General features: G+C 55.3%; 1 protein-coding gene across 3 annotated transcripts; it reads right to left on the reverse strand.

The window, feature by feature from the left end:
• Positions 1 to 12: 12 nt before the first annotated feature.
• On the reverse strand, positions 13 to 25,034 carry ADGRE5 (adhesion G protein-coupled receptor E5). 3 transcript variants are annotated; one of them, XM_039466692.2, is made up of 20 exons: positions 24,596 to 25,033; positions 18,644 to 18,697; positions 18,324 to 18,446; positions 16,742 to 16,897; positions 11,186 to 11,317; positions 10,441 to 10,587; positions 9,871 to 10,017; positions 9,736 to 9,782; positions 9,549 to 9,626; positions 6,927 to 7,104; positions 6,739 to 6,846; positions 4,995 to 5,272; positions 3,886 to 4,065; positions 2,467 to 2,658; positions 1,863 to 2,089; positions 1,654 to 1,720; positions 1,470 to 1,561; positions 1,206 to 1,374; positions 712 to 813; positions 13 to 630 (listed from the first exon to the last, which is right to left on the reverse strand). In XM_039466692.2, the coding sequence occupies exons 1-20, from the start codon at positions 24,615 to 24,617 to the stop codon at positions 601 to 603; spliced, it is 2,529 nt and encodes an 842-aa protein (XP_039322626.1). In that variant the 5' UTR covers positions 24,618 to 25,033; the 3' UTR covers positions 13 to 600. The 3 variants fall into 3 exon arrangements, with proteins under 3 accessions (XP_039322626.1, XP_074240618.1, XP_039322629.1); XM_074384517.1 differs by lacking the exon at positions 6,739 to 6,846 and having other exon boundaries at positions 24,596 to 25,034; XM_039466695.2 differs by lacking the exons at positions 10,441 to 10,587; positions 11,186 to 11,317.
• Positions 25,035 to 25,999: the final 965 nt, after the last annotated feature.

Consider the following 25,999-nt stretch of genomic DNA (forward strand, 5'->3'; position numbering starts at 1 on the left):
AGCAGTCAAGGCCATCTTCTGTATGCGTGTGTTTAATTTTAAGTGTCAACATTGAAGGGTTTAAACATAAAAACACATTACACAACATCACAACCTTCACAACAGTGAGAACCTCCAGCCTGGCCAGGCAGGGCAGGCCTCTGTACCGTGAGCGTCGGGTAGTGGCCCCAAGGGGCCCTGCTGTGGGGCCTCTGACATCAGTCTTAGCTTAAGAGGGAAGCTGAGCCCCAGCGCCTAGTCTGCAGCAAAGACATGAGAGGAAAAGGCTAGGCCGGGACAAGAGCCCTCAGTCTGTCCCGAGTGCTGGCCACAGGTGCCAGGGCAACAGGCCACAGTTCTGGGCCAGCCTGTCCCCACCCTGAGTCATAAGGTGGGAGAGAGAGGCAGCCAGCAGCAGGACCAGCGGCTCCGACTCCACCCCACTGGGTGTCCTGGGCTTTGGTGCCAGACTATAGCTGCCACTCCCTCTTGGTGGCACACATGGGCTCAAGGAGGAAGGGTGGAGGGAGCAGGGTGGTCGATGGAAGGAGGACGGATGGTCTTCGTGTGCAAAGCTGCTGTGGCCACAGGAGCTGCTGGCCCATCCAGAGCGGTGCATCCTCACATGCCAGACTCTGACGCCCTGAGGGCCTGGAGGGGGGAGCCCGGTGAGGCCGAAGCCAGCCCTGGTGTCTTCCTGCCCACATGCCCACCTTAGGCACAGCCCCTTACCCGTGTCTGATTGTGGCCGGTGCCAGACGTACTGGAGGTGAATTCTGAGTACTTGCTCCCTCCAGCAACTAGGCAGGCCCACTTCCGATACTCCTCCCGAACCTGCCGGCCCAGGACACCCGGTCAGGCCAGGAGCAGGCCCTGGGACCCTGCATGCCCCTCCCATGCTCTGCCCTCAGCCCCGCCTTGGTGTTTTTGTTGGTTTTTTTGAGATCAGGTCTCCCAGCCCAGGCTGGAGTGCAGTGGCGCAATCATAGCTCACTGTAACCTGGAACTCCTGGGCCCATGGGATCCTCCTGTCCCAGCCTCCTGGGAAGCTGAGGTTACTGGTATTCACCACTGCACCTGGCTATCTTTGAATTTTTTGTCAAGACAGGGCCTGGCTATGTTGCCCAGGCTAGTCTCGAACTTCTGGGCTCAAGCAGTCCTCCCCCCTCGGCTTCCTAAGTAGGTGGGAGGATAACAGGCCTGCGCCACCGTGCCCAGGCCCCCACCTTCTTGTTGAGCAGGCAGTGCAGCACGTAGAGGAAGGCGCCCTGCAGGCAGTTGAGGATGGTGAACACGTAGGTAAGCACCAAGCTCCGACTGTCAAAGATGAACAGGCCAAACACCCAGGTGCAGCCCAACAGGAAGAGCTGTGCGATGGCCGTGATGGTCAGAACCCTGCGGGAAGGAGGTTGCAGTGTGGGCCCCCACCACCTCCAGCATCACGCCCCTCGCCCTGGCCCCTCCCCCAGGTCCTCCCAGCCCCTCCTCACCTCGCCTGCTTTAATTTCTTCATGTCTGGATTGATTTCAGAAAACTTCTGAGTGAGCTTGCAGACAGTCGTCACGAAGATGACGGCATTGCACTGGGCAGGGAGCAGATTGTGGGTTAGAGGGTGGGAGAGATGGTTCAGCCAGGCCTGGGACCTTGGCGCTTGAAGGGGGAGTGGGTACTTACCAAAATGATGAATGCCACAGGTCCCAGGAAGCTCCAGAGGAAGCCCTGCTCAAAGTCCAACCAGCAGCTGGGATGGAAGGGACGGGTCCCATCAGTGCCCCAGGAAGCCAGGAGCAGAACCCAGGGCAGAGGGCCATGGTATGCGACACTGCCCGTGAGCCCCGGGCCTGGCACCCCGCCCTCCCCCTGCCCCACCTCACTGCACTCACTATCTAGGGCGTCCGTAGCCCTTGCTGTAGACGGCAGCCGAGACGCCCACTATGAACAGGGGCACACCGTAGCCGATCAGGCAGAGCCAGCGCGTACTCAGGCCCTGGCCCTGGAACACGCGCACCACAAGAAAGTAGAGCTCCAGGCCTTCGAGGCTCATCCAGCAGAAGGCTGCCAGGAAGCAGTAGTGCAGGAGCCCGGCCACCAGGCGGCAACGCAGCCCCACCTGCAGGGCGGGGACGCAGAGGCGGGGCGATGTCAGCGAGGGGCGGGGCATATAGGGCCAGAGCCGACGCGAGTGGGCGGGACCACGGCCGAAGGGTGGGCGGGTCTGGGGTAGGGCCAGGCTCTCAGGGCCCACCCCCAACAACGCTCACAGAAGCCAGCGGGGACTCCGGGCAGGGCCAGGCGGCTCCAAAGTTAGAGCCCTTTAAAGAGACAACGCGGCCCCCCGGTAGGGGGCGGGGTGCCAGATCCCGGGCAGGGGCGGGGCCCCAAGCCTCCAGGGCCCGCCTCCCCGACCGAGCCCCGGGAGTGGGCGGGGCTAACCCCTCCCAGGCTTCCCTGACCCCGAGCTCAGGTGGGAGCGGGACGGGACCTCACCTGGCCGCCTTCGTTCTCGATGCCGGCCAGGAAGATGGTGGAGCCCACGAAGAGGCAGACGCAGAGGTGTAGGTGTATGGTGGTGCGCGAGCCCTGGATGGGCCGCACCAGCAGGAAGGTGAGTATGCACAGCAGCAGGCAGAAGAGTGACAGCGCCAGTCCCACCCTGGTGATCAGGGTCAGCTTCCAGTCCTAGGAGCGGCACCGGGTGCTCAGGGTTCCTTCAGGGCCTGGGGCCTTCCTGTCCTCTTTTTGGTCCCTTTTTCCCCCACACTCTGACAGGCCCACCTCTCTGACCTCCTCCCTTGTCCCTCCTACATCTGGCCACTCTTACCAGCTGGTAGGTGAGTCTAGGGATTTCACATTTTTGTGCTTGCCAGACTTTCGGCCTGGACCACAGACGCCCCCCTTCTCTGCCTGGTTAATTACAGTTTTCGACAAGGCACAGCTTAATTATGGATTCTACTGAAGTCAAACAGCAGTGCTCCAGGCTGGGAGCGGTGGCTCACACCTGTAATCCCAGCACTTTAAGGAGGTGAGGTGGACGGATCACCTGAGGTCAGGAGTTTGAGACCAGCCTGCCCAACAGGTTGAAACCCCATCTCTACTAAAAATACTAAAATTAGCCGGGCGTGGTGGTGTGCACCTGTAATCCCAGCTACTCGGGAGGCTGAGGCAGGATAATTTTTTGAACCTGGGAGGCAGAGGTTGCAGTGAGCCAAGATCACATCACTGCACTCCAGCCTGGGCAATAGAGCAGGACTCTGTCTCAAAAAAAGAAAGAAAAGAGGCTGGGTGGGTGGCTCACACCTGTAATCCCAGCACTTTGGGAGGCCAATGTGGGCAGATCACCTGAGGTCAGGAGTTCGAGGCTAGCCTGGACAACATGGTGACACCCGGTCTCTACTAAAAATACAAAATCTTAGAAAACGAGTTTTCAAAGAAAAAAAAAATACAAAACTTATCCAGGCATGGTGGTGGCAGGCCTGTAATCCCAGCTACTTCAGAGGCTGAGACGGGAAAATGACTTGAACCCAGGAGGCGGGGCTTGCAGTGAGTCAAGATCCGGCTGCTGCAGTCCAGCCTGGGTGACAGAGTGAGACTCTGTCTCAAAAAAAATAAAAGAAAATGGTGCTCCCTTGGAATGCTCTACACGGGGAGCTTTTAGTGACATCTCACAACTGGTACCAGATGGATAGGCAAAGGGGCCGCTGGCTGCACCCAACGTATAGTTGCAGGGTCGCAGAGAAGGGGCCAAGGGAAGACGCTGCGAGGGGGGTGACATGGGAACACCAGGGCTGTACCACCCTGAAGATGTATCTGAGCAACCAGTGAGGCTCCATGGAGAACTGGCTGCCTGTCTGGTTGCAGCTGGACCTTGTTACCTGTGAGTGCTTGAGGATGGCCCCAGCTGCTCACCTCCACGTCGTAATGAGCCATGAGGATGGCAAAGCTGCTCAGGTGGCTACATTGGCAGGTGGTGCTGCCGTTCTTGCTGCCCAGCACCTGGCAGCCCTCAGTGGCCCAGTGCCCTCCACTGTTGCTGTCACTCTTCCAGAAGGCACAGATCAGCTCCTGCCGTGGCCCAGGTGTCACATCCTGTGGGCAGATGGGGGTGGTCAGAGAGGTTGGCCTGGAGCTCACTCTTAGGTCCTGGACTTGGCTGAGCACAAGAGGGCTGTTTTTCACTAATGAGCATTTACTGAGTGCCTACTGAATGTAACAGGTTTGGAGACACAGCAGTGAACAGGGCAGACACAAATACCTACCCTTGTGAGGTTGACATAAGAGTGGGAGAGATGGCTTGGCGCAGTGGCTCACGCCTGTAATCCCAACACTTTGGGAGGCCAAAGCGGGAGGATCATAAGGTCAAGAGATCAAGACCATCCTGGCCAATATGGTGAAACCCCATCTCTACTAAAAATAAAAAAAATTAGCTGGGTGTGGTGGTGCGTGTCTATAGTCCCAGCTACTTGGGAGGCTGAGGCTGGAGAATCGCCTGAACCCGGGAGACAGAGGTTGCAGTGAGCTGAGATCACACCACTGCACTCCAAGCGTGGCAACAGACTAAGACCCCAACTCAAAAAATACTACTACTACTAAAAATAAATAAATGAAATAAAATAGGCAGGTGCAGTGGCTCACGCCTATAATCCCAGCACTTTGGGAGGCTGAGGCAGGCGGATCACTTGAGGTCGGGAGTTCAAGACCAGCCTGACTAACATGGAGAGACCTTTGTCTCTACTAAAAATACAAAAATTAGCCAGGCCTGGTGGCACATGCCTGGAATCCCAGCTACTCAGGAGGCGGAGGTTGCGATGAGCCGAGATCACACCATTGCACTCCAGCCTGGGCAACAAGAGGGAAACTGTCTCAAAATAAGATAAATAAAGAAATAAGTAAGAAATGAGGTTAGGAAAGGCCCAAATGGGGTCAGAAACACGTGGGGGAAGAGCCTCCCAGGCAGAGGCCCAGCACGTGCAAAGACCCTGGGTTCTCTTTGAGGAAGGAGGAGAGTGAGCAGAGACCTTGGCTCCAGGACGAGCAGGAGGCTCTCTTCCTGCCTCCCCACTGGAGGACTCAAGGTGGGAGAAGGCGAAAAGGATGGGGGAGCTGAGTTCCTTGGTGTTATTGTGGCTCAGAAAGACGGAGTTGACGGCTGAGAGGCATGTGAGTTGAACGCCACGGACGTTGCTTTCGTATAGCTCTTCCAGCTCGGCTTGCTTCTTGGAATCCAGGTTCAAGGGAGCGTCGGCCAGCAATGTCGTCATGTTCCGGATGGAGAGGATTCCCGCCATGGCGGAGCCTGGGGAAGAGACAAGCTCGCTGCCCACCCGTGCCATCCTCCTCCCATGCTCTATCCTCCCTCCCAAGATGGTCCACCTCAGGCTCAGCCAATCCACCACGAGGACGCCAGCAGCCCCTCCTGATGGGTGAGTTTCCAGTTGTTCCTTTGTGTGTGTGTGTGTGTGTGTGTGTGTGTTTGTGAGATGGAGTTTCGCTCTTTCGCCCAGGCTGGAGTGCAATGGCACAATCTCAGCACACTGCAACCTCCACTCCCAGGTTCAAGCAATTCTCCTGCCTTAGCCTCCTGAGTAGCTGGGATTACAGGCACGTGCCACCACACCTGGCTAATTTTTGCATTTTTAGTAAAGACAGGGCTTCCCCATGTTGGCCAGGCTGGTCTCAAATTCCTGATCTCAGATGATCCACCCGCCTCAGCCTCCCAAAGTGCTGGGATTACAGGTGTAAACTACCTCGCCTTCGTTCCAGGCCTTTTTTTTTTTTTTTTTGAGACAAAGTCTCCCTCTTGTCACCCAGGCTGGAGTGCACATGGCACGATCTCGGACCACTGCAACCTCCGCCTCCCGGGTTCAAGCGATTCTCCTGCCTTAGCCTCCTGAGTAGCTGAGATTACAGGCACCTACTACTGCGCCCAGCTAATTTTTATATTTTTAGAAGAGACAGGGTTTCATCATGTTGGTCAGGCTGGTCTTGAACCCCTGACCTCAGGTGATCCACCTGCCTTGGCCTCCCAAAGTGCTGGGATTACAGGCATGAGCCACCGTGCCTGGCTTTTTTTAAATTTAATTTTATTTTTTTATTGAGACAAGGTCTTACTACGTCTCCCAGGCTGGAGCTTCTTGGCACAGTCATAGCTCACAGCAGCCTTGACCTCCTGGGATCAATTGATCCTCCCCACTCAGCCTCCCGAGTAGCTGGGACTATAGGCACATACCACCATACCCGGCTAATTTTTGTATTTTTTGTAGTGATAGGTTTTACCATGTTGCCCAGGGTGGTCTAGAACTTCCAATCTTTTTTTTTTTTTTTTTTTTTTTTGAGACGGAGTTTCACTCTTGTTACCCAGGCTGGAGGGCAATGGCACCATCTCGGCTCACCGCAACCTCCGCCTCCTGGGTTCAGGCAATTCTCCTGCCTCAGCCTCCTGAGTAGCTGGGATTACAGGCACGTGCCACCATGCCCAGCTAAATTTTTGTATTTTTAGTAGAGACGGGGTTTCACCATGTTGACCAGGATGGTCTCGATCTCTTGACCTCGTGATCCACCCGCCTTGGCCTCCCAAAGTGCTGGGATTACAGGCTTGAGCCACCGCGCCCGGCAGAACTTCTAATCTTAAGTGATCTACCCACCTCGGCCTCCCAAAGTGCTGGAATTTGCAGTTGTTCCATATTCTGAACCTCCCCCTGCCCCCATCCCACCTCCTCTATCCCTCTCCCACGGGCTCCCGCTCCAGACGGCTGCTGGTACCAGCGTTCTCGGCTCCAGCTGCCACAGCCCAGTTCAGCTTCATGCGTGCGTTGCTCTGACCCATAGTGACGTTCTTGTCCCCCGGCTCCTGGATCATCAGGGTCAGTTCTAAGGGGAGAGGGGCAGTCACTGGGGACCTCAGGTACCAGGCGGGGCCCAGGCTGGGGCAGGGCAGGCCAAGGCCTCACCTGTGTTCGAAGGGGAAAGGTAGGTGAAGGGGCCTTTAGGCAGGGTCTTGGCCAGGATCCTCAGGACATCTTCAAGGTTTGAGAGCAGCTGGGTGGCTATGAGGTGCCGGACAGGTGGGGCCAGGGCCTCTATGTCCCCAGGGGCTTCCATCAGTTCGTCCACCAATTTGATGAGGTTCTAGGGGGTGGGGGGTGACAGAATCACTGGAGCAATCGGACCACAGGGGTTGGCTAAAGGACCTAGATTTCACCCCCGACCAGGGGACACACCACCCTGGAGATCCACAGGCACAAGGGAGTCACTGAGATGACACAGCAACCAGGAAACAAGCAGCGGATTGACTATGTGCCTGCGCACGTGTGGGATCTCAGCGCTTACCGCTCCTCGGGCGCAGGCTGCCTGCCACCACGCTCTGTTTTGTCTTTATGTTCTTTTTTCCTTCTTCCTGTTTTGTTTGTTTGTTTGTTTGTTTGTTTTGAGACAAAATCTTGCTCTGTCACCGAGGCTGGAATGCGGTGGCGTGATCTTGGCTCACTGCAACCTCTGCCTCCCTGGTTCAAGCCATTCTTCTGCCTCAGCCTCCAGAGTAGCTGGGACTACAGGCAGGTGCCACCATGCCCGGCTACTTTTTTGTATTTTTAGTAGAGATGGGATTTTACTGTGTTAGCCAGGATGGTCTCAAAATCCTGACCTCCAGTGATCCACCTGCCTTGGCCTCCCAAAGTGCTGGCATTACAGGTGTGAGCCACCATACCCAGCCGCAGCGGTATTGTTTTTTGAAAGGGAGTCTATATCACCTAGCCTGGCCCTTTTTCCTTTTCTTTTTTTTTTTTTTTGAGACAGGGTCTCACTGTCACCCAGGCTGGAGTGCAGTGACATGATGATAGCTCAGTGCAACCTCCACCTCTCAGACGCGAGCAGTCCTCCAACCTCAGCCTTCTAGTAGCAGGGACTACAGGAGCGTGCCACCACATCTGGCTAGTTTTGTTATTTATTAATTATTATTATTATTTTTTTTGAGACAGAGTTTCACTCTTGTTACCCAGGCTGGAGTGCAATGGCGCGATCTCGGATCTCGGCTCACCGCAACCTCCGCCTCCTGGGTTCAGGCAATTCTCCTGCCTCAGCCTCCCGAGTAGCTGGGATTACAGGCATGCACCACCATGCCCAGCTAAATTTTTGTATTTTTAGTAGAGACAGGGTTTCACCGTGTTGACCAGGATGGTCTCGATCTTTTGACCTCGTGATCCACCCGCTTCGGCCTCCCAAAGTGCTGGGATTACAGGCTTGAGCCACCGCACCCAGCCTATTTATTATTATTTTTAAAGACAGAGTTTCACTCTTGTCACCCAGGCTGGAGTGCAATGGCGCAATCTCCTATCACTGCAACCTCCGCTTCCCAGGTTGAAGCAATTCTCCTGCCTCAGCCTCCCAAATAGCTGAGAATTACGGGTGCCCGGCACCACACCCCGCTAATTTTTGTACTTTTAGTAGAGATGGGGTTTCACTGTAGTTGACCAGGCTGGTCTCAAACTCCTGACCTCAGGTTATCCACCCGTCTCTGCCTCCCAAAGTGTTGGCATTACAGGCGTAAGCCATTGCATCTGGCTTTTTTTTTTTTTTTTTGAGACGGAGTTTTGCTCTTGTTACCCAGGCTGGAGTGCAATGGCACGATCTCTGCTCACTGCAACTTCTGGCTCCTGGGTTCAAGCAATTCTCCTGCCTCAGCCTCCTGAATAGCTGGGATTACAGGCATGCGTCACCATGCCCGGCTAATTTTTGTATTTTAGTAGAGACAGGGCTTCACCGTGTTGACCAGGATGGTCTCGATCTCTTGACTTCGTGATCCATCTGCCTCGGCCTCCCAAAGTGCTGGGATTACAGGCTTGAGCCACCGCACCTGGCCTTTTTTTTTTTTTTTTTTTAAAGACGACGTCCCAGCCATGCCACCCTGAATGCGCCTGATCTCATCTGATCTCGGAAGCTAAGCAGGGTCAGGCCTGGTTGAGAAAAGAAAAGAAAACCTTTGCCAGGTGAGGTGGCTCACGCCTGTAATCCCAGCACTTTGGGAGGCTGACGAGGGCGGATCACGAGGTCATAAGATCAAAACCGTTCTGGCCAACGTGGTGAAACCCTGTCTCTAAAAATACAAAATTAGCCGGGCGTGGTGGCACGTGCCTGTAGTCCCAGCTACTCAGGAGGCTGAGGCAGGAGAATCGCTTGAACCCGGGAGTCAGAGGTTGCAGTGAGCCAAGAGCGCGCCACTGCGCTCCAGCCTGGCGAGAGGGCGAGACTCCGTCTCAAAAAAAAAGACAGAGTCTCGCTGTGTCACCAGGCTGGAATGTAATGGCTCAATCTCAGGTCACTGCAGCCTCCACCTCCCAGATTCAAGCAATTTTCCTGACTCAGCCTCCTGAGTGGGACTACAGGTACACACCACCACACACAGCTCATTTTTGTATGCTTAGTAGAGATGGCGTTTCACCATCTTGGCCAGGCTGGCCTCGAATTCCTGACCTCGTGATCCACCCACCTCGGCCTCCCAAAGTGCTTGGAATTACAGGCGTGACCATGCCCAGCCTCCCCCAGCTGCTTATACCCTAGGGGAGTCCTGCCCTTACCTGGATGGTATCCTTGACTGAGCTCAGCTTGAAGTTTCTGACCAGATCCTGGACTTGGTTGAAGAAGCGAGAAAGCCTCTGCAGAGAGGGGAGATGCAGGGGTTAGAGACTTTGACGGGGCGTGGGAAGTTTCGGACGAGGCTGTGGATGGAGTTCCCGCCCCCTAGTCCGTGCAGGGGCCACTCACCTGGCTGTGGACTCCAGCGGGCAGGGTCCACGTGGGGAAAGTCACGTCTGTAGGGAACAAGACGAGCGGCTCACTAGGCGGGAGAGCATCTGTCTGTGCGCTCGGGGTTGGGGAGCTTCTAGGGTCCGGTCTTACCTTCACAGACAGTGTCCTTTTGGTTATTCCGGATTCCCTGTTTGGGCTTCCAGCCTGGGCGGCAGCGGCAGTTGTATGAACCCACGGTGTTGAAGCAGACGGTGGAGTTGTCACACTGATGCTGCCCGGAGCGGCACTCGTCCACATCTGAGGACACAGGAGGGGGTCAGGCCCCGTCCCAGCCTGGAGAGGGTCCTGTCTCCTGCCTGTGCCCCCACCTCGTTCTTCCCGGCATTAGTGCCTGCCTCGGAGTGGTGGATGGTGGGTTATGGAAGTGTGGAGAGACCTGGGCACAGCACGTGGGCCGCATGCAGATGTACGGGTTATGAAAACAGTGAAACGCCTTCCTCCCAGGGAGTCATCAGCTGCTGTCTGGGGTCCCCCTGAGCCTCCCCCTCAGTACCCCAGCTCCTCCAGGACCCCTACTCTTTTCTCATCTAGCCTCAGAAGAATGAATGCCTGGCACAGCCGGGTGCCTCCAGCATTCATTCTGCTCAGTTTGCGTGGGCACGTGGAACATGTGATCAGATGTTTGTGGATCTCTGAGAACGTGGGATCTGAGCTCTCGACCTTCACAGATGGTATTGTTTGGGCCATTAGGGGACCCTGGAATCGGTTGCCAGCCCGGGCGACAGTGGCACTGATAGCTGCCCACTTTGTTGAGGCAGTGGGTGGAGTTGTGGCATGGGTTTTTTCCGGAGGTGCATTCGTTCACATCTGAGGACAAAGTCAGAGGGTCAAACCCTGTCCCCGACCAGCCCAGGCCAGCCCTCCACTCACTGTACCCACTCCCTGTCTTTTCATTGCCCCACACTGAACACCATTATTACAGGTGCCACCACTTGGTGACCTTCAACTTCACCTTCAAAGCATTTATGATGGTCTCCCTATAAGAAGGGCACAGCAGGGACCATGGTCCCCAGTTTATAGGAGGTGAAACCAAAGGGGAAACTGAGTCATGAGAGCTGGACTTCCATGACTAAAAGCTAAAATCTCTCACCCGCTCCCTCTCTCACTATGGTGGAGGTTCTTTTTCTCAGAACTGGGAGTGACACCTTCCACTCGCATGTGACAGATGAGGAAGGGGCGATGTCTGGGGGTCTCACAAGTGCACTCTGGTTCCCGGAAGTCCTGCCACCTCCCTGCGGTGGCGGGATCTTCCTGGGAGCTGAATGCTTAGGCAGGGGTTTAGCAGGTCCTTGGGCTCGTGGGGACCCGCAGGTCTTTGCCCTCCTCCTTGGCTGCTTTGTGAGACCTGCCTTGGCTCCATCCCAGCTCCTTGTCCAGCCTCACAGCCTTCTCCCAGGGTCTCTACCTTGGCAGAGCTCCGGGTCCTCAGGGTTGGGCTCAAAGCCAGGCAGGCAGTGGCAGGCGTAGCTGCCGAGGGTGTTGGTGCAGATGCTGTGGCTTTTACAGCTTCTTGGGCTCTGCTGACATTCATCCACGTCTGCAAGAGGAAGGAGAGGGTGACGATACCCGTAGCTGTGAGCAGCTCTCGGGGCTGTGGGTCCGCCACGTTTCCTGGCATGGAAGCTTCTGGAAGGCACCACTGTTTCCTCCCTTTTCCAATCCACACCGAGGAGTCCCATGGTGAGCACGGTGGCCCCAGGCCCTCTGTTGTCCAGATGTGGCTGGAAGCAGCTGAGTTCTCCCCCTCTCCTCTGCCTTCCTGGGCAGCTCCCAGCTAGGGTGTCCCAGCCTGAGGATTCGGGGCAACGGCCAGGGTGGGGCCTTCCTGAGAACCAAATGCAGGGATGTGCCATGTGCCCAGGCAGAACACATCTTGGCTCCCAACAGTGGCCCTGGGCCCGACTCCCACAGAGTGGCAGCTCGCTGGCTGAATTCTCAGAATCCCAGTGGCCCTAGCGGGATGGTGCTCTCCCATCCACACGAGCTCTGGAACCCAGCTTCATGGGCAGGGACCAAGACCCCTCCTGAGCCAGGGCCACCCCCATGCAGTTCAACAGCAGGGGTGGGAGAGTCAGGGATGCTGCAGGACACGCCAGGGCCTCCCGGACAGTGGGCAGCAGGCTGGGGTGGACAGCGGAGGCTGAGGTCCAGCCTGGCAGCCTGGGTCTATGAAGATGCTTTTTTCTGACCCCCAGGAAGGGATCTATGGACAAGGGACTGGTGAGAATCCACATCTGAGCAGAGCCGGCTGTGAGCGAGGGCTTGGTGGCTGGAAAGGGTGCAGGTGCTGATGGGTGAGGGGTGGCAGATGAATTTGTCCTCTCGTTCCTTGTTGTTCCCTGGGGGTGGAAACCTGTGGGGCCTGCTGTATGGGGTTCAAGCTTCTGTCTCTGTCCCTGAGCGGTCCAGACCAGGACTGACCTCGGGAGAGGACCAGGCTGGGGCGATGGCCCTCAGTGACGTTCTCTCTTGCCGTCTAGTCCAGACTGGAGCCGCTTCCTTCAACCAACCCTCCGAGTCTGGTTTTGCAAAACTTCACCTCCTGGGTTCAAGCAATTCCCTGCCTCAGCTTCTTGGGTAGCTGGGATTACAAGCACTCGCCACCTCGCCCAGCTAATTTTTGTATTTTTAGTAGAAACAGGGTTTCACCATGTTGGTCAGGCTGGTCTCGAACTCCCGACCTCAGGTGATCCTTCCACCTTGGCCTCTGAAAGTTCTAGAATTACAGGCATGAGTCACAGCTCCCGGCACTCTGAGTGCATTTGTGGGGTCGATGTCGCCCTGCTCACCCCTGGCCACAGCATCCTCCCAAGCCTTGATCATCGGAGGTGCCTTCAGGCTCAGAAATTATCAGGGTGGGTCAGGGTGGAGCCTTGGATGGGGAAATGAACTCAGGCTAAAAGGCCAGGAAAAGGATCAGGAGGCATCTTCAGGCAAGGTTGTCCTGTCCTTGAGATGCCCTCCTCCTGAGTTTCTGGACAGGGTTTTGGGGTTCATTATGGTAGGGGTGGGGGTCAGCGGGGTTCCTGGTGTGGCTGAGCCTGTGTGAGCCGTGGCGGCAAGTTTCATCCTGGCAGTCCCCCGCGATGGTGAAGAGGACAGATACTGTGCTGGAATGCGCCTCGCCACGCCATGTCGTGAGCTCCTGAAATACCCTGAGTGCCAGCCCCGTTTTGTTTTGTGCAAATAAGGTGCCAGAGGGGCAGGGAGATGTTCTCAGCTTCTGGAAGTGGCCCCCTCTGGAGGGTCTTGAGTCTCAGGATTAGGACAAGCACGGGCGATCAGGTGTCTAGGATACCCCTGAGATGCCTGGAGACAGTGGGTGAGGAGTCGAGGGAGCTGCCCTAGGTCTCTGGCCCCGATGTCAGAGGCCCCATGGGCTGTGATGCCCGCTGTGTGTGTGTCCTCTGGTGCAGTAGTGAGATCTGGAGTGCTGAGGGTTAAAGGGAGGGGCCCAGGTCCCTCTGAGTGTCTCACCTCTGGTGGTAGGTCCTACTCCAAACCAGCAACTGTCTCCATCACCTGCCTTGATGTCCGTGGAGGTCTCTCTAACACCTCAGCCCTGCTGTCCATGTCTCTGCCCAGCTGCCTGGGTGAGTCCCCCTCTCTCAGCCCAGGCCTGTTTCTAACACAGCAACACACCTCCTCCATAATCACAACCACCATCCCATGTAGGGGGCTTGCAGCATCAGGTGGGCAGCACCCCTAGCCACGGCACCTTGGGAGGGCACCATGATTGCCAAGTACAGTTGTGCAAGTTGCTTACTGCACAAAGATATTGGGCCAATGAGATGAGCAGGGGCTGAAAATCAGTCTACTCTTTGTGTGCCAAATGTGTCCACTGGGAGAGGGGCGTCTTTTTCCAATTCACACGAAGACTCTGTTCTCTGGTCAAGTCACATGCATGTGGAACCACACAACGTCCGCTTGCAAGGGGCTCCTGGGGCTAGCAGTGTGGCAGGCAGAAGCCTCCTGCTGGGATCTACGCAGGTGCACGTCCCAGGTACACAGATCGGATCTCTGCCTTGTCCCCCACCCTACCTCCCTCTTTGTCCCTCTGCCCGAATGCCAGCCAGGAGGGGTGGGGCTGGGATCCGGCGGTGGGCCCTTTCTTCTCTCTGCAGCAGGGGCCCTCCTGACCTTCTGAGTCCTGAGTCTCATCACCTCCCAGCTCTGCCCCAGCCCTCTTCCTGATTGTGGTAGCCTGCACTAACTCCCTCTCTTGGAATGAGTCGCGGCTCCCATCTGCCCTGGTGGATCCTGGAAGCCCCTCCCCTGCCCAACCAGCTTCCTTGGAAGACAGGCAAAGCCTGGAGTCCCATTTCTCTTGACCTGAGCTGGTGCCTCAAGGAAGACCATAGCAAAGGCTCCGCGCCTCTTGCAAGGTTGCAGCCTCGCATCTGCTCTCTGATCCTTGCACCCTAGGGAAACCCATGCTGGGGCCGCATCAGAGCAGAATTACAAAAAAAACCCAACAGTCATTGCGGAAAGAGTGCGTTCTGCAAGCCAGGGGCTGTTATGTGTTTTTTCTTTAATTGAGACGGAGGCTCACTCTGTCACCTAAGCTGGAGTGCAGTGGCATAATCTCGGCTCACTGCAACCTCCGCCTCCTGGGTTCAAGCGATTCTTATGCTTCAGACTCCCAAGTAGCTGGGACTACAGGAATGTGCCACCACCTCCAGCTAACTTTTGTATTTTTAGTAGAGATGGGATTTCACCATGTTGCCCAGGCTGGTCTCAAACTCCTGACATCAGATGATCCACCTGCCTCGGCCTCCCAGAGTACTGGGATTACAGGTGTGAGCCACTGTGCCCGGCCTGTTAAGTGCTTTTATAATATAATTTACGTTCCCAGCAACTCTACGAGATAAATGCCATTACTCTCCTTTTACAGATGGGTAAACCGAGGTGCAGGGAGATTAAAGTAACTTGTCCAAGGTCATAAGTTTAACAAAGGTCAAAGCTACTTTTTTTTTTTTTTTTTTTTTGAGACGGAGTTTCGCTCTTGTTACCCAGGCTGGAGTGCAATGGCGCGATCTCAGCTCACTGCAACCTCCGCCTCCTGGGTTTTAGGCAATTCTCCTGCCTCAGCCTCCTGAGTAGCTGGGATTACAGGCACACGCCACCATGCCCAGCTAATTTTTTGTATTTTTAGTAGAGACGGGGTTTCACCCTGTTGACCATGGTCTGGATCTCTTGACCTCGTGATCCACCCGCCTCCCAAAGCAAAGCTACTTTTATTGTTATCTTTAAAAGATAAGGCATGGTGGCTCACGCCTGTAATCCCAGCTACTTGAGAGGCTGAGGCATGAGACTAGCTTGAACCAGGAGGCGGAGGGTGCAGTGAGCTGAGATTGCACTACTGCATTCCAGCCTGGGTGACAGTGAGACTGACTCCGTCTCAAAAGCAAACAAACAAAAACAAGTAAAAGATAAGGACTCTTTCTTCCCCTTCTCTCTCTCTATACATGTTAGCCAGGCTGGTCTTGAACTCCTGACCTCTAGTGAAGTGATCCTCCCACCTTGGCCTCCCAAAGTGTTGGGATTACATGTGTGAGCCATGGCACCCGAACTATCTGTTTTCTTTTTTTTCTGAGACGGTGTCTTGTTCTGTCGCCCAGGCTGGCGCACAGTGGCACAATCTTGGCTCATTGCAACTTCTGCCTCCTGGGTTCAAGTGATTCTTCTGCCTTAGCTTCCTGTGGCTAGGGTTATAGGCATGCGACACCACACCCGGCTACTTTTTGTATTTTTAGTAGAGACAGGATTTCAACATGTTGGTCAGTCTGGTCTTGAACTCCTGACCTCATGATCCACCTGCCTTGCTGCCTTGGTCTCCCAAAGTGCTGGGATTACAGGTGTGAGCCACTGCGCCTGGCCAGTTCTTTTTTTAATGTTTTTAATTTTTTGATATCTAAAAATCCTGCCTCCAAGAAAGCTTTGGTTTGATTTTTTTTTTTTTTTTTTTTTTTTTTTTGAGACGGAGTTTCACTCTTGTTACCCAGGCTGGAGTGCAATGGCACGATCTCGGCTCACCGCAACCTCCGCCTCCTGGGTTCAGGCAATTCTCCTGCCTCAACATCCTGAGTAGCTGGGATTACAGGCACGCACCACCATGCCCAGCTAATTTTTGTATTTTTAGTAGAGACAGGGTTTCACCATATTGACCAGGATGGTCTCGATCTCTTGATCTTGCGATCCACCCGCCTCGGCCTCCCAAAGTGCTGGAATTACAGGCTTGAGCCACCGCGCCCGGCCTTTTTTTTTTTTTTTTTTTTACAGGCAGGATCTTGCTTGCTCTGTCACTCAGGCTGGAGCGCAGTAGCGTGATCATGGCTCACTGCAGCCTTGACCTCCCAAGCTCAAGCAATCCTCCCGCCTCAGCCTCCCAAGTATCGGAGACTACAGGTGCCGGCCGCTACACTTGGCTAATTAATTTTTTTTTTTTTTGTATTTTTGGGGGGTTTCACCATGTTGCCCAGGCTGGTTTCAAACCCATGCTCAAGCAACCTACCTGCCTTAGCCTCCCAAAGTCCTGGGGTTACAAGCATGAGCCACTGTACCCGCCAATATTCATATTTTTTTAGGGGTGGTGTCTTCCTATGTTGCCTGGCCTGGTCTTGAACTCCTGGCCTGAAGAGATCCTCCCGCCTCAGCCTCTCAAAGCGCTGGGATTAAAAGCGTGATAACGTTATCACATCTCACATGTGGGAAGTCTGAATAAGTACCCTGGCCAATGCCACACACGTGATCATCAGGATTTGACCCAGGCAGCCGGTCCCAGAGTCGGCCCTTAATCCTCACATTACTCTGCCTCTCTGGGCTGGGGGTGCAGCCCATCTCAGACCCCAGGCACTGACCCTGCTCTCTGGAAGACCCTGCTCTCTGGAAGCTGCCAGAATGGCTCTGGTGACCCCAAATCTCATGGATGGAGCGTCAGAGGACACGGGGTGTTTCTTACCTTGACACGTGTTCTGACTCTCATTCATGAATCTTTCTGCCCCAGGAGCAGGCTCATATCCCAGGCTGCACGTACAGTAGTAGCTTCCCTCCACATTCACGCAGTCCGAGAATTTTCCACATGACGGTTTGAATGGTGACACACACTCGTTTATGTCTGGAACACAACAGGATAGGGAGTCACCTCCCAAAGATGTGAGTTCCCTCAGGGCAGAGGCCCCTGTCCTTACTCCCCAACATGGGGCCTGCTTCTTCGTATCTTGTGGAAAGAATCTCAAGTTGCATTGCACAGGCTGTGCTGCAACTGGAGCAAGCCATTCCTGAAGACCACACTTGGTCTCAGTTCTCTGGCTGGCATCCTAGATTTGGACATGGTAGACAGCGCTGAGGTGGGGGATGGGCAGGAAGCTCCACATCCCCCTCCCCAGTCTTTTTGTAGAAAATTAAACCCCATCGCAGCCAGGCGAGGTGGCTCACACCTGTACTCCCAGCACTTTGGGAGGCCAAGGCCAGCAGATCATCAGAGATCAGGAGTTCGAGACCAACATGGCCAACATGGCGAAACCCGATCTCTATGAAAAATACAAAAATTAGCCAGGCGTGGTGGTGGATGCCTGTCATCCCAGCTACTCAGGAGACTGAGGCAGGACAATTGCTTGAACCTGGGAGGTGGAGGTTGCAGGGAACTGAGATTGGGCCACTGCACTCCAGCCTGGGTGACAGGGTGAGACTCTGACTCAAAAAAAAAGGAAAAAAAAAAAAAAAGAAAGAAAAATAACGAAGAAGAAAACATGGCCAGAATGTACCTTCTCCCCAGTCTTAAGGGTAAACTGAGGCACAGACCTGCGATTCCTGAGCACCCAGCTTCTGTCTCTCCAGGAAGTGATGCCTATTCACTTCTTACTTCTCCTCCTTCATATTTTTTCCTTCACTCCTTCCCCCCCTCCCTCCCCCATTCCTTCCCTCCCTCCCTCCCCCATTCCTTCCCTCCCTCCCTCCCCCATTCCTTCCCCCCTCCCTCCCCCACTCCTTCCCCCCTCCCTCCCCCATTCCTTCCCTCCCTCCCTCTCTCCCTCTCCCTTCCTTCCTTTTCTCTTTCTTTCCCTTCTTTCCTCTCTTTTTCTTCTCTTTTCTTTCTGTCTTTCTCTCTTTTTTGAGACAGAATCTCACTCTTGTCACTCAGGCTGGAGTGAAGTGGCATGATCTCGGCTCCCTGCAACCTCCACCTCCCAGATTAAAGCGATTCTTCTGCCTCAGCCTCCCAAGTAGCTGGGATTACAGGCAATCGCGACCACGCCCGGTTAATTTTTTGTGTTTTAGTATAGAGATGGGGTTTCACCCACGTTGGCCAGGCTGGTCTCGAACTCTGGACCTCAGGTGATCTGCCCGCCTTGGCCTCCCAAAGTGCTGGGATTACTTACAGGCGTGAGCCACCGTGCCTGCCCTCTTTCTCCTTTCTCTGCCCATGATGATCATCTGGAAGGTGAGGCTGAGGCCCCTAATAACAACCTCTGGCCCCCACTGGCACTGGGCAATGCCTCATCATCTCGGAGGCACCCTGCGCTGCCCCCAGGCCTCTGTACCATCACACGTCTCCGTGAGGCTGAAGAAGATCTCAGCTGAAGATAAAGTGGTGAACCCTGGATTGCAGCGACAGGCGGTGGCGTTGACACACACGGAGTTCAGAGGGCACCGGCGGGTACAGTCTGCAGGAGCAGAGAGCATGGTCAGAAGGTGAGGGGCAATGGGAGCCACAAAAGGGGCCCTGGGAGAGACAGGGAGGGTGCTGAGGCTCCGGTGCCTGAGGCCTCTCTTTCCCTGGGCTGAAAGGGGCTGGGTGGGGGTCCAGGGCCCTCCCCGGGCTCTGGCTGTGGACCGTGCTGTCTGCTCCCAGCGGACTCACCCTTGGAAGGGGTCTGGGTTTCAGCTCCCAGCAGAGTCAGCCAGACACAGAATGCTGCAACAGAGAAAGGAAAGGGGGTCAGAGGGGACCCCAGAGCTGGGAAAGGAGGCTGAAGGGGGTGCATTTTGGGGCAGGAGGATGCTGACCCCTCTCAGGCCCAGATCCTGTCAGTCGTTCAAACAGAGTGAGCAGATGTCACATCCAACTCGGGTGCTCAAACCAGAGAGTCTCTCACTGGGTGACGGGGTGGGTTTTTTGTTTTTGTTCTTGTTTTGGACACAGGGTCTCGCTCAGTCACCAAGGCTGGAGTGAAGTGGTGCAATCACAGCTCACTGCAGCCTCCAATTCCTAGGCTCAAGTGATCCTCCTGCCTCAGCCTCCCGAGTACCTGGGACTACAGGTGTGCACCACCATATTTTGAATTTTCTCCCTTCCTTCCTTCCTTCCTCCCTCCCTCCTTTCTGCCCTCCCCCCCACCTTTCTTTTTTTTTTTTTTTTTGAGACGGAGTTTCGCTCTTGTTACCCAGGCTGGAGTGCAATGGCGCGATCTCGGCTCACCGCAACCTCCGCCTCCTGGGTTCAGGCAATTCTCCTGCCTCAGCCTCCTGAGTAGCTGAGATTACAGGCACGCACCACCATGCCCAGCTAGTTTTTTGTATTTTTAGTAGAGACGGGGTTTCACCATGTTGACCAGGATGGTCTCGATCTCTTGACCTCGTGATCCACCCACCTCGGCCTCCCAAAGTGCTGGGATTACAGGCTTGAGCCACCGCGCCCGGCCCTAAAAATAATTTTAAAAATTATTTTAGAGACAGAGTCTTGCTCTGCTGCCCAGGCTGATCTTGAACTCCTGACCTCAAGTGATCCTCCCACCTCAGCCTCCTGAGGTCGGCTTGGGGATGGGATTTCAGGAACTGAGGAGTAGGGAAGGGCCATGAGCCTGGGGGTGGTTCTCAGTGCCAGCTGCTGCTGCTCTGACCTGGGCAGCGGGGAGCGGCTAAGGAAACAGACTGGAGCCAGGCGACCCCAGTTCAAATCCCAGACTGTGGGCCTCTCTGCCTCAGTTTCCCCTTCTGTAGAATGGGGATGATGATGGCGCGCACTCCCCGGTGTAGTGTGGGAGTGAACCGCATGACTGCTGCCTGGAGTGCCTGAGCATTTACTGCCATCTACATTTCTTTAGGTAAAAACAAAGGTGTGGTCGGTTGTGGTGGCTCAGGCCTGTAATCCCAGCACTTTAGGAGTCATAGGCTGGTGGATCACCTGAGGTTGGGAGTTCGAGACCAGCCTGCCCAATATGGTGAAACCCCGTCTCTACTAAAAATACAAAAAATTAGCCAGGTGTGGTGGTGGGCATGTTATCCCAGCTACTCGGGAGGCTGAAGCAAGAGAATCGCTTGAACCCGGGAGGCGGAGGTTGCAGTGGACTGACATTGTGCCACTGCACTCCAGCCTGGGAGACAGAGCAAGACTCCGTCTCAGAAAAAAACAAAGTGAAGGCGTTGGATCCCCCAGGCTCTAAGATGCTCTGGACCCGCAGGCTTCCTCAGGGACACAGGTGCACACACACCACACCCACAACTGCCACCAGCCCTGGTGGCCCATCCTGCGAGTCAGCAGTGATATTTCACCCCGGCGCGCCCCGCCCACAGGAAGACGCATCGCCGCCTGTTGGGTGCACGTGCAGCGGCGGTTCCCAGCACTCAGGACACCCTAACACAGAAGGAGAGAGAGAGACAGAGAGACAGAAAAAGACAGACACAAAGAGAGAGAAATAGAAAGAGAGAGGCCGGGCGCGGTGGCTCAAGCCTGAAATCCCAGCACTTTGGGAGGCCGAGGCGGGTGTATCACGAGGTCGAGAGATCGAAACCATCCTGGTCAACATGGTGAAACCCCGTCTCTACTAAAAATACAAAAAATTAGCTGGGCATGGTGGTGCGTGCCTGTAATCCCAGCTACTCAGGAGGCTGAGGCAGGAGAATTGCCTGAACCCAGGAAGCGGAGGTTGCAGTGAGCCGAGATCGCGCCATTGCACTCCAGCCTGGGTAACAAGAGCGAAACTCCGTCTCAAAAAAAAAAAAAAAGAAAGAAAGAAAGAGAGAGAGAGGGCCAGGCGCGGTGGCTCACGTCTGTAATCCCAGCACTTTGGGAGGCTGAGGCAGGTGGGTCACCTGGGGTCAGGAGTTTGAGACCAGCCTGGGCAACATGGTGAAACCCCGTCTCTACTAAAAATACAAAAATAAATTAGCTGGGCATGGTGGCGCATGCCTGTAATCCCAGCTACTCAGGAGGCTGAGGCAGGAGAATCACTTGAACCCAGGAGGCGGAGGTTGCAATGAGCAGAGATCACACCATTGCACTCCAGCCTGCGCAACAAGAGTGACACTCTGTCTCAAAAAAAATTTTTTTGAAGGAAGGAAGGACAGAGAAGGAGACAGAGATAGAGATGAGAGACAAATTACATGATGATAGAGAGAGGTGGAGAGAAGGAAAGGACCCACAGAAAGCAGGAGAGAACACAGGAGGAGACGGGACAGAGAGAACAGAGAGGCAGAGAGAGACAGTGAGGCAGAGAGAGAGACAGTGAGGCAGAGAGAGACAGTGAGGCAGAGAGAGACAGTGAGGCAGAGAGAGAGACAGGCAGAGAGAGACAGTGAGGCAGAGAGAGACAGTGAGGCAGAGAGAGATAGTGAGGCAGAGAGACAGTAAGGCAGAGAGAGATAGTGAGGCAGAGAGAGACAGTGTGGCAGAGAGAGACAGTGAGGCAGAGAGAGAAACCGTGAGGCAGAGAGAGAACCATGAGAAAGGAGGGTGAATGGAAACAGAAGGGAAGTGGGGGACGGGAGGGCATTGGGATCTGAGTGGCAGGTGGGGCCTTGGGAGGGATTTCCAGTCCCTGCCGATCTGGAAATACTGGGACCCCAATAATCCAGGGAGACCTGAAGGGGGTTGTTGGGCAGAGGGATGGGGACCAGGACAACGGCTGGGCATGAGTCACTTCCTGGGCCGAAGGGAAGGAATGACTCACCACTCATCCGCCCCAATTCAACCCTGGAGGGGGCTCCCAGGGGAATTCTGGGGTGGGTTGTGAGCACTGCTTCAGAGGGGGGTGTCTGGGGTGCAGACTGGAGGTGCCCAGACCACTCAGCCCCCGTGTCCAAATTTACTACCGCTTAAGTGGGTGGGAGGCAGAGAACCCCACTCCCACCTCCACGCTCCTTCCGGCTGGGTTAAACCGAGGCCGAAACACCCCAGCCCAAGCCTGTGTCCCCTCCCCAGCCAGCGTCAGGCTTTCCCTCTTCCTCCTCTCCAGCCACAGGGCTTGGCTAGTTCCTCCCTTGGCCAGGACCCAGTTCCTCTTTGCAGATCTGACCATGAAATGAGCTTCCCTGGTGGGACTGATCTAGGCAGATTCGTCTCCAACTCCCAAAGCCCCGGGTAACTCCGTTAAAGCTCAAAACCGCTCTAGGAGGCAGGGGCTGTGTTGACACCCATTCTACAGACAGAGAAACTGAGGCTTGGAGCCCAGAAAAAGATCAGGAAGAATCCAGTGACTGGAAGAGGCTGGGGAAGGAGGAATGGAGGGATTGAGGTCCCCAGGTCCCCAGGCAGGATTCTTTTGTGCCTCTCCCGTCTGCCTGGGCTGAGCTGGGTTCTCCACCCCCACACTGAGGCGACAGGGCCTGGCTGCCTCCATCTGGGGCCTTGGAAGTGGCCCAAACAGAAGCCGGGAGAGGAGCTGCTGTTCTGGGTTGAGTTCCATCTGGTTCGAATTCTCTGGGCGGAGCCCTGAGCCGTGAGTTTCCTGCAGAGACCCTGGGGCAGGGGGTGGGGCAGTCACCCCTTCTTTAGGCTTCCTGCTAAGGACCTCCAGACAATTCTCTAAACCCACCGGGGTCTTACTAGAATTTAATCATCATCATCATTTATTGTTTATTCATTTATTTTGACACAGGGTCTCACTGTCCCCCTACAGTACAGTGGTGCAGTCTCGGCTCACTGCAACCTCTGTCTCCTAGGTTCAGGCGATTCTTGGCCTCCTGTGTAGCTCGGATTACAGGCACAGGCTACCACGCCCAGCTGGTTTTTGATTTTAGTAGAGATGGGGTTTCACTATGTTGGCCATGCTGGTCTTGAACTCCTGACTTCAACCAATCTGCCCACCTTGGCCTCCCAAACTGCTGGGATTACAGGCATGAGCCACTGTGCCTGGCCTGTTTTTTGGTTTTAATAGAGACAGTGTTCCACCATGTTGACCATGCTGGTCTTGAACTCCTGGCCCCGACCAAGCTGCCCACCTCAGCTTCCCAAAGTGCTGGGATTACAGGCATGAGCCACCTCACCCAGCCTTATTATTTATTTATTTTTCGAGATAAGATCTTGCTCTGTCACCCAAGCAGGAGTGCAGTGGTGCAAAGACAGTTCACTGCAGCCTCAACCTCCTGGGCTCAAGGGATCCTCCCACCTCAGCCTCCAGAGCAGCGAGGACTATAGGCACACACCACCAAGCCCGACTAATTAAAAAAATTTTTTTTTGGCCAGGCACGGTGGCTCACACTTGTATTCCCAACACTATGGGAGGCCGAGGCGGGTGGATCACGAGGTCAAGAGATCAAGACCATCCTGGCCAACATGGTGAAACCCTGTCTCTACTAAAAATACAAAAATTAGCAGGGCATGGTGATGCGTGCCTGTAATTCCAGTTACTCAGGAGGTTGAGGCAGGATAATCGCTTGAACACGGGAGGCGGAGGGTGCACTGAACTGAGAGAGTGAGACTTCATCTCAAAAAAAAAAATTTTTTTTTTGGTGGAGACAACATCTCGCTACGTTGCCCAGGCTGGTCTCCAACCCCTGGGCTCAAGAAACCCACCTGCCTCAGCCTCTCAGTACTGGGATTGCAGGTGTGAGCCACCGCACCCGGCCAACGATGTTACAATGCCATCCACTGACTTCTCACTGTGAACCAGGAACGGTGTGCGTCCTAACTCAACCCTGAAAACATTCTTAGATGGAGACGGGCTGTGTTCCACCCTACAGAGGAGAAGTTAAGCGCAGAGGCTCTGTGACTTGGCCCGGGTGACACAGACAGTCAGGCCAGGGAATCCCCGGGAAGCTGGGTCTTGGCAGCTGCACCCCCCAGGTGTGCCCCCAAGAACCCCAAGGTGGGCTCTTATCTCTCTCTCTCACCCAGAGTGGGTGCTGGGCTGACACCTGCCTATTGGGGCTGGCCCAGGGGATCTGTGTCCCTGTGGTCCGGGAAGTTCTGTTTTTTGCCCCAAATGTCATTTTTTCACTCTCTTTGTTGCCCCGTTGCTAAGGCAACCAGCTGACCTGATAACCGTTACAGTCACCTTGGGTGGGGCGGGAAAGGGAGTGAGGGGAAGTCACGATCAAAGTCAAATTCAAACCCACAGCCACCCAAGTCCCTTCCACCTGCTGCTGAGCCCCAGCCAGGTCCGCGGGGAGCAAGAACTGGGGTCTCTGGGGCTGCCCCTGCCGCTGAGACTGTGAGAGACAGATTGGGGGTCCCTGGCTTGGAGAACTCCCGGTCTCTGGCTTCCCCCCCCACTCATGTCCTTCTATGTGCTGTGCTAAGAGCAGCGGCGCTCCAGGTCCCAGCACTCACTTTTTGCCCCTTTCCTTCCCCTGTGCCTCAGTTTCCCCTATTAGGGAGCAGATGCCAAATTGGCTCCAGTAGAAAGCTTGAGGATCCCTCCAGGCAGGGGAGCAGGCTCCGAGAGCACCCTGGCGTTCCTGCCGGGGTGTGCCTGTGCCCACGGACCAGCAAGCAGCCCCTCTCCCCATGGGCTCCTGAGTGCCTGCCTGACCATGTGGCTTCCTCCATCACAGGCTCCACAGCCACCAGCAGAGCCTCCCGTTTCTCAGACGCAGCCATGGGATCCCAAGGGACCTTCCTCGCCCCTCCCAGCGGGGGCCCCGAAGTTCTTACCGAGAAAGACGTGGCCTCCCATGGTAGGAGCTGCGGGCAGGAGCGGCTGGATCGGCCTGGCCGGGGAAAGAGTGGGTGGGACACGGCTGTCCCGTCTCGCAGGCTGGGCAGCTGTGCAGGGTGTCCCACGGCCAGGACTTTATGAAGGAGGGGGACGGACAGCCTCTGGCCCAGGGCCCTCCCCGGAACTGGCGGGGCAGCTGGAAGCCCAGCAGGAAAGTGCAATAAAAACACAGAGCCGGGGACTCTGCACACACACACACACACACACACACACACCCCAACACACACGCACACACACGCACGCACACAAACACACACACGTGCACTCGCTCAGCAAGAATGAAGTACAACCTGCTTTCAAAACCCTCTGCTAGAGTTTCTACCCTGTGGCTCTGACGAGCCCTCTGGCCTCTGTGTGTCGGGGCTGGTTGCTGTGGAGGGGAAGGTGTGGCAGCCGGGAGGGCGGGCGGGGCGGTCTTGCCCCGGGCCACTTGGCTGTTGCTGGGGCAGGCGCGCAGGGACCTAGTCAGAAATAGCTCTGGGCTCCCACGTTGGTGGGGCTCGCCCTGTGCCCAGAGCTTTGGCATGCCAGAGTTGGCAGAGCCTGCATCTCAGCTGGCCGTACCTTCTCCTGCTGTTTTCCAAATGAGGAAGCTGCAGCTGAGCGCAGAGGTCCACACCTGTGATCCCAGCACTCCGGGAGACTATGGCAGGAGGATCACTTGAGCTCAGGAGTTAGGCCAGCCTGGACAACGTGGAGAAACTCTGTTTCTACAAAAAAATAAAAATAAAGTAAAAAAAAGTAAAAAAAAAATTTTTTTTTAAAGATGGGGTTTCACCATGTTGGTCAGGCTGGTCGTGAACTCCCGACCTCAGGTGATCTGCCTGCCTTGACCTCCAAAGTGCTTGGATTACAGGCGTGAGCCACCACACCCAGCAAAAGTACAAAATTTATCTGGCTTGGTGGCAGACGTCTGTGGCCCTAGCTACTACTATTCAGGAGGCTGAGGCGGGCAGGATCACCTAAGCCAGGAAGTTCGAGGCTGCAGTCAGCTATGATGGTGCCGCTGCACTCCAGCTTGGGTGATAGAGGGAGACCCTGTGTCAAAAACAGAAAGCACTGGGCGCCGTGGCTCACACCTGTAATCCCAGCACTTTGGGAGGCCAAGGTCGGCGGATCACCTGAGGTCGGGAGTTGAAGATCAGCCTGACCAACATGGTGAAACTCCACCTCTACTAAAAATGCAAAAGTAGCTGGGCGTGGTGGCGCATGCCTGTAATTCCAGCTACTTGGGAGGCTGAGGCAGGAGAATCCCTTGAACCTGGGAGGCAGAAGATGCAGTGAGCCGAGATTGCACCATCGCACTCCAGCCTGGGTGACAAGAGCGAAACTCTGTATCA

The sequence above is a fragment of the Saimiri boliviensis genome, chromosome 14 (assembly GCF_048565385.1).
Source record: "Saimiri boliviensis isolate mSaiBol1 chromosome 14, mSaiBol1.pri, whole genome shotgun sequence".
NCBI lineage: Eukaryota > Metazoa > Chordata > Mammalia > Primates > Cebidae > Saimiri > Saimiri boliviensis.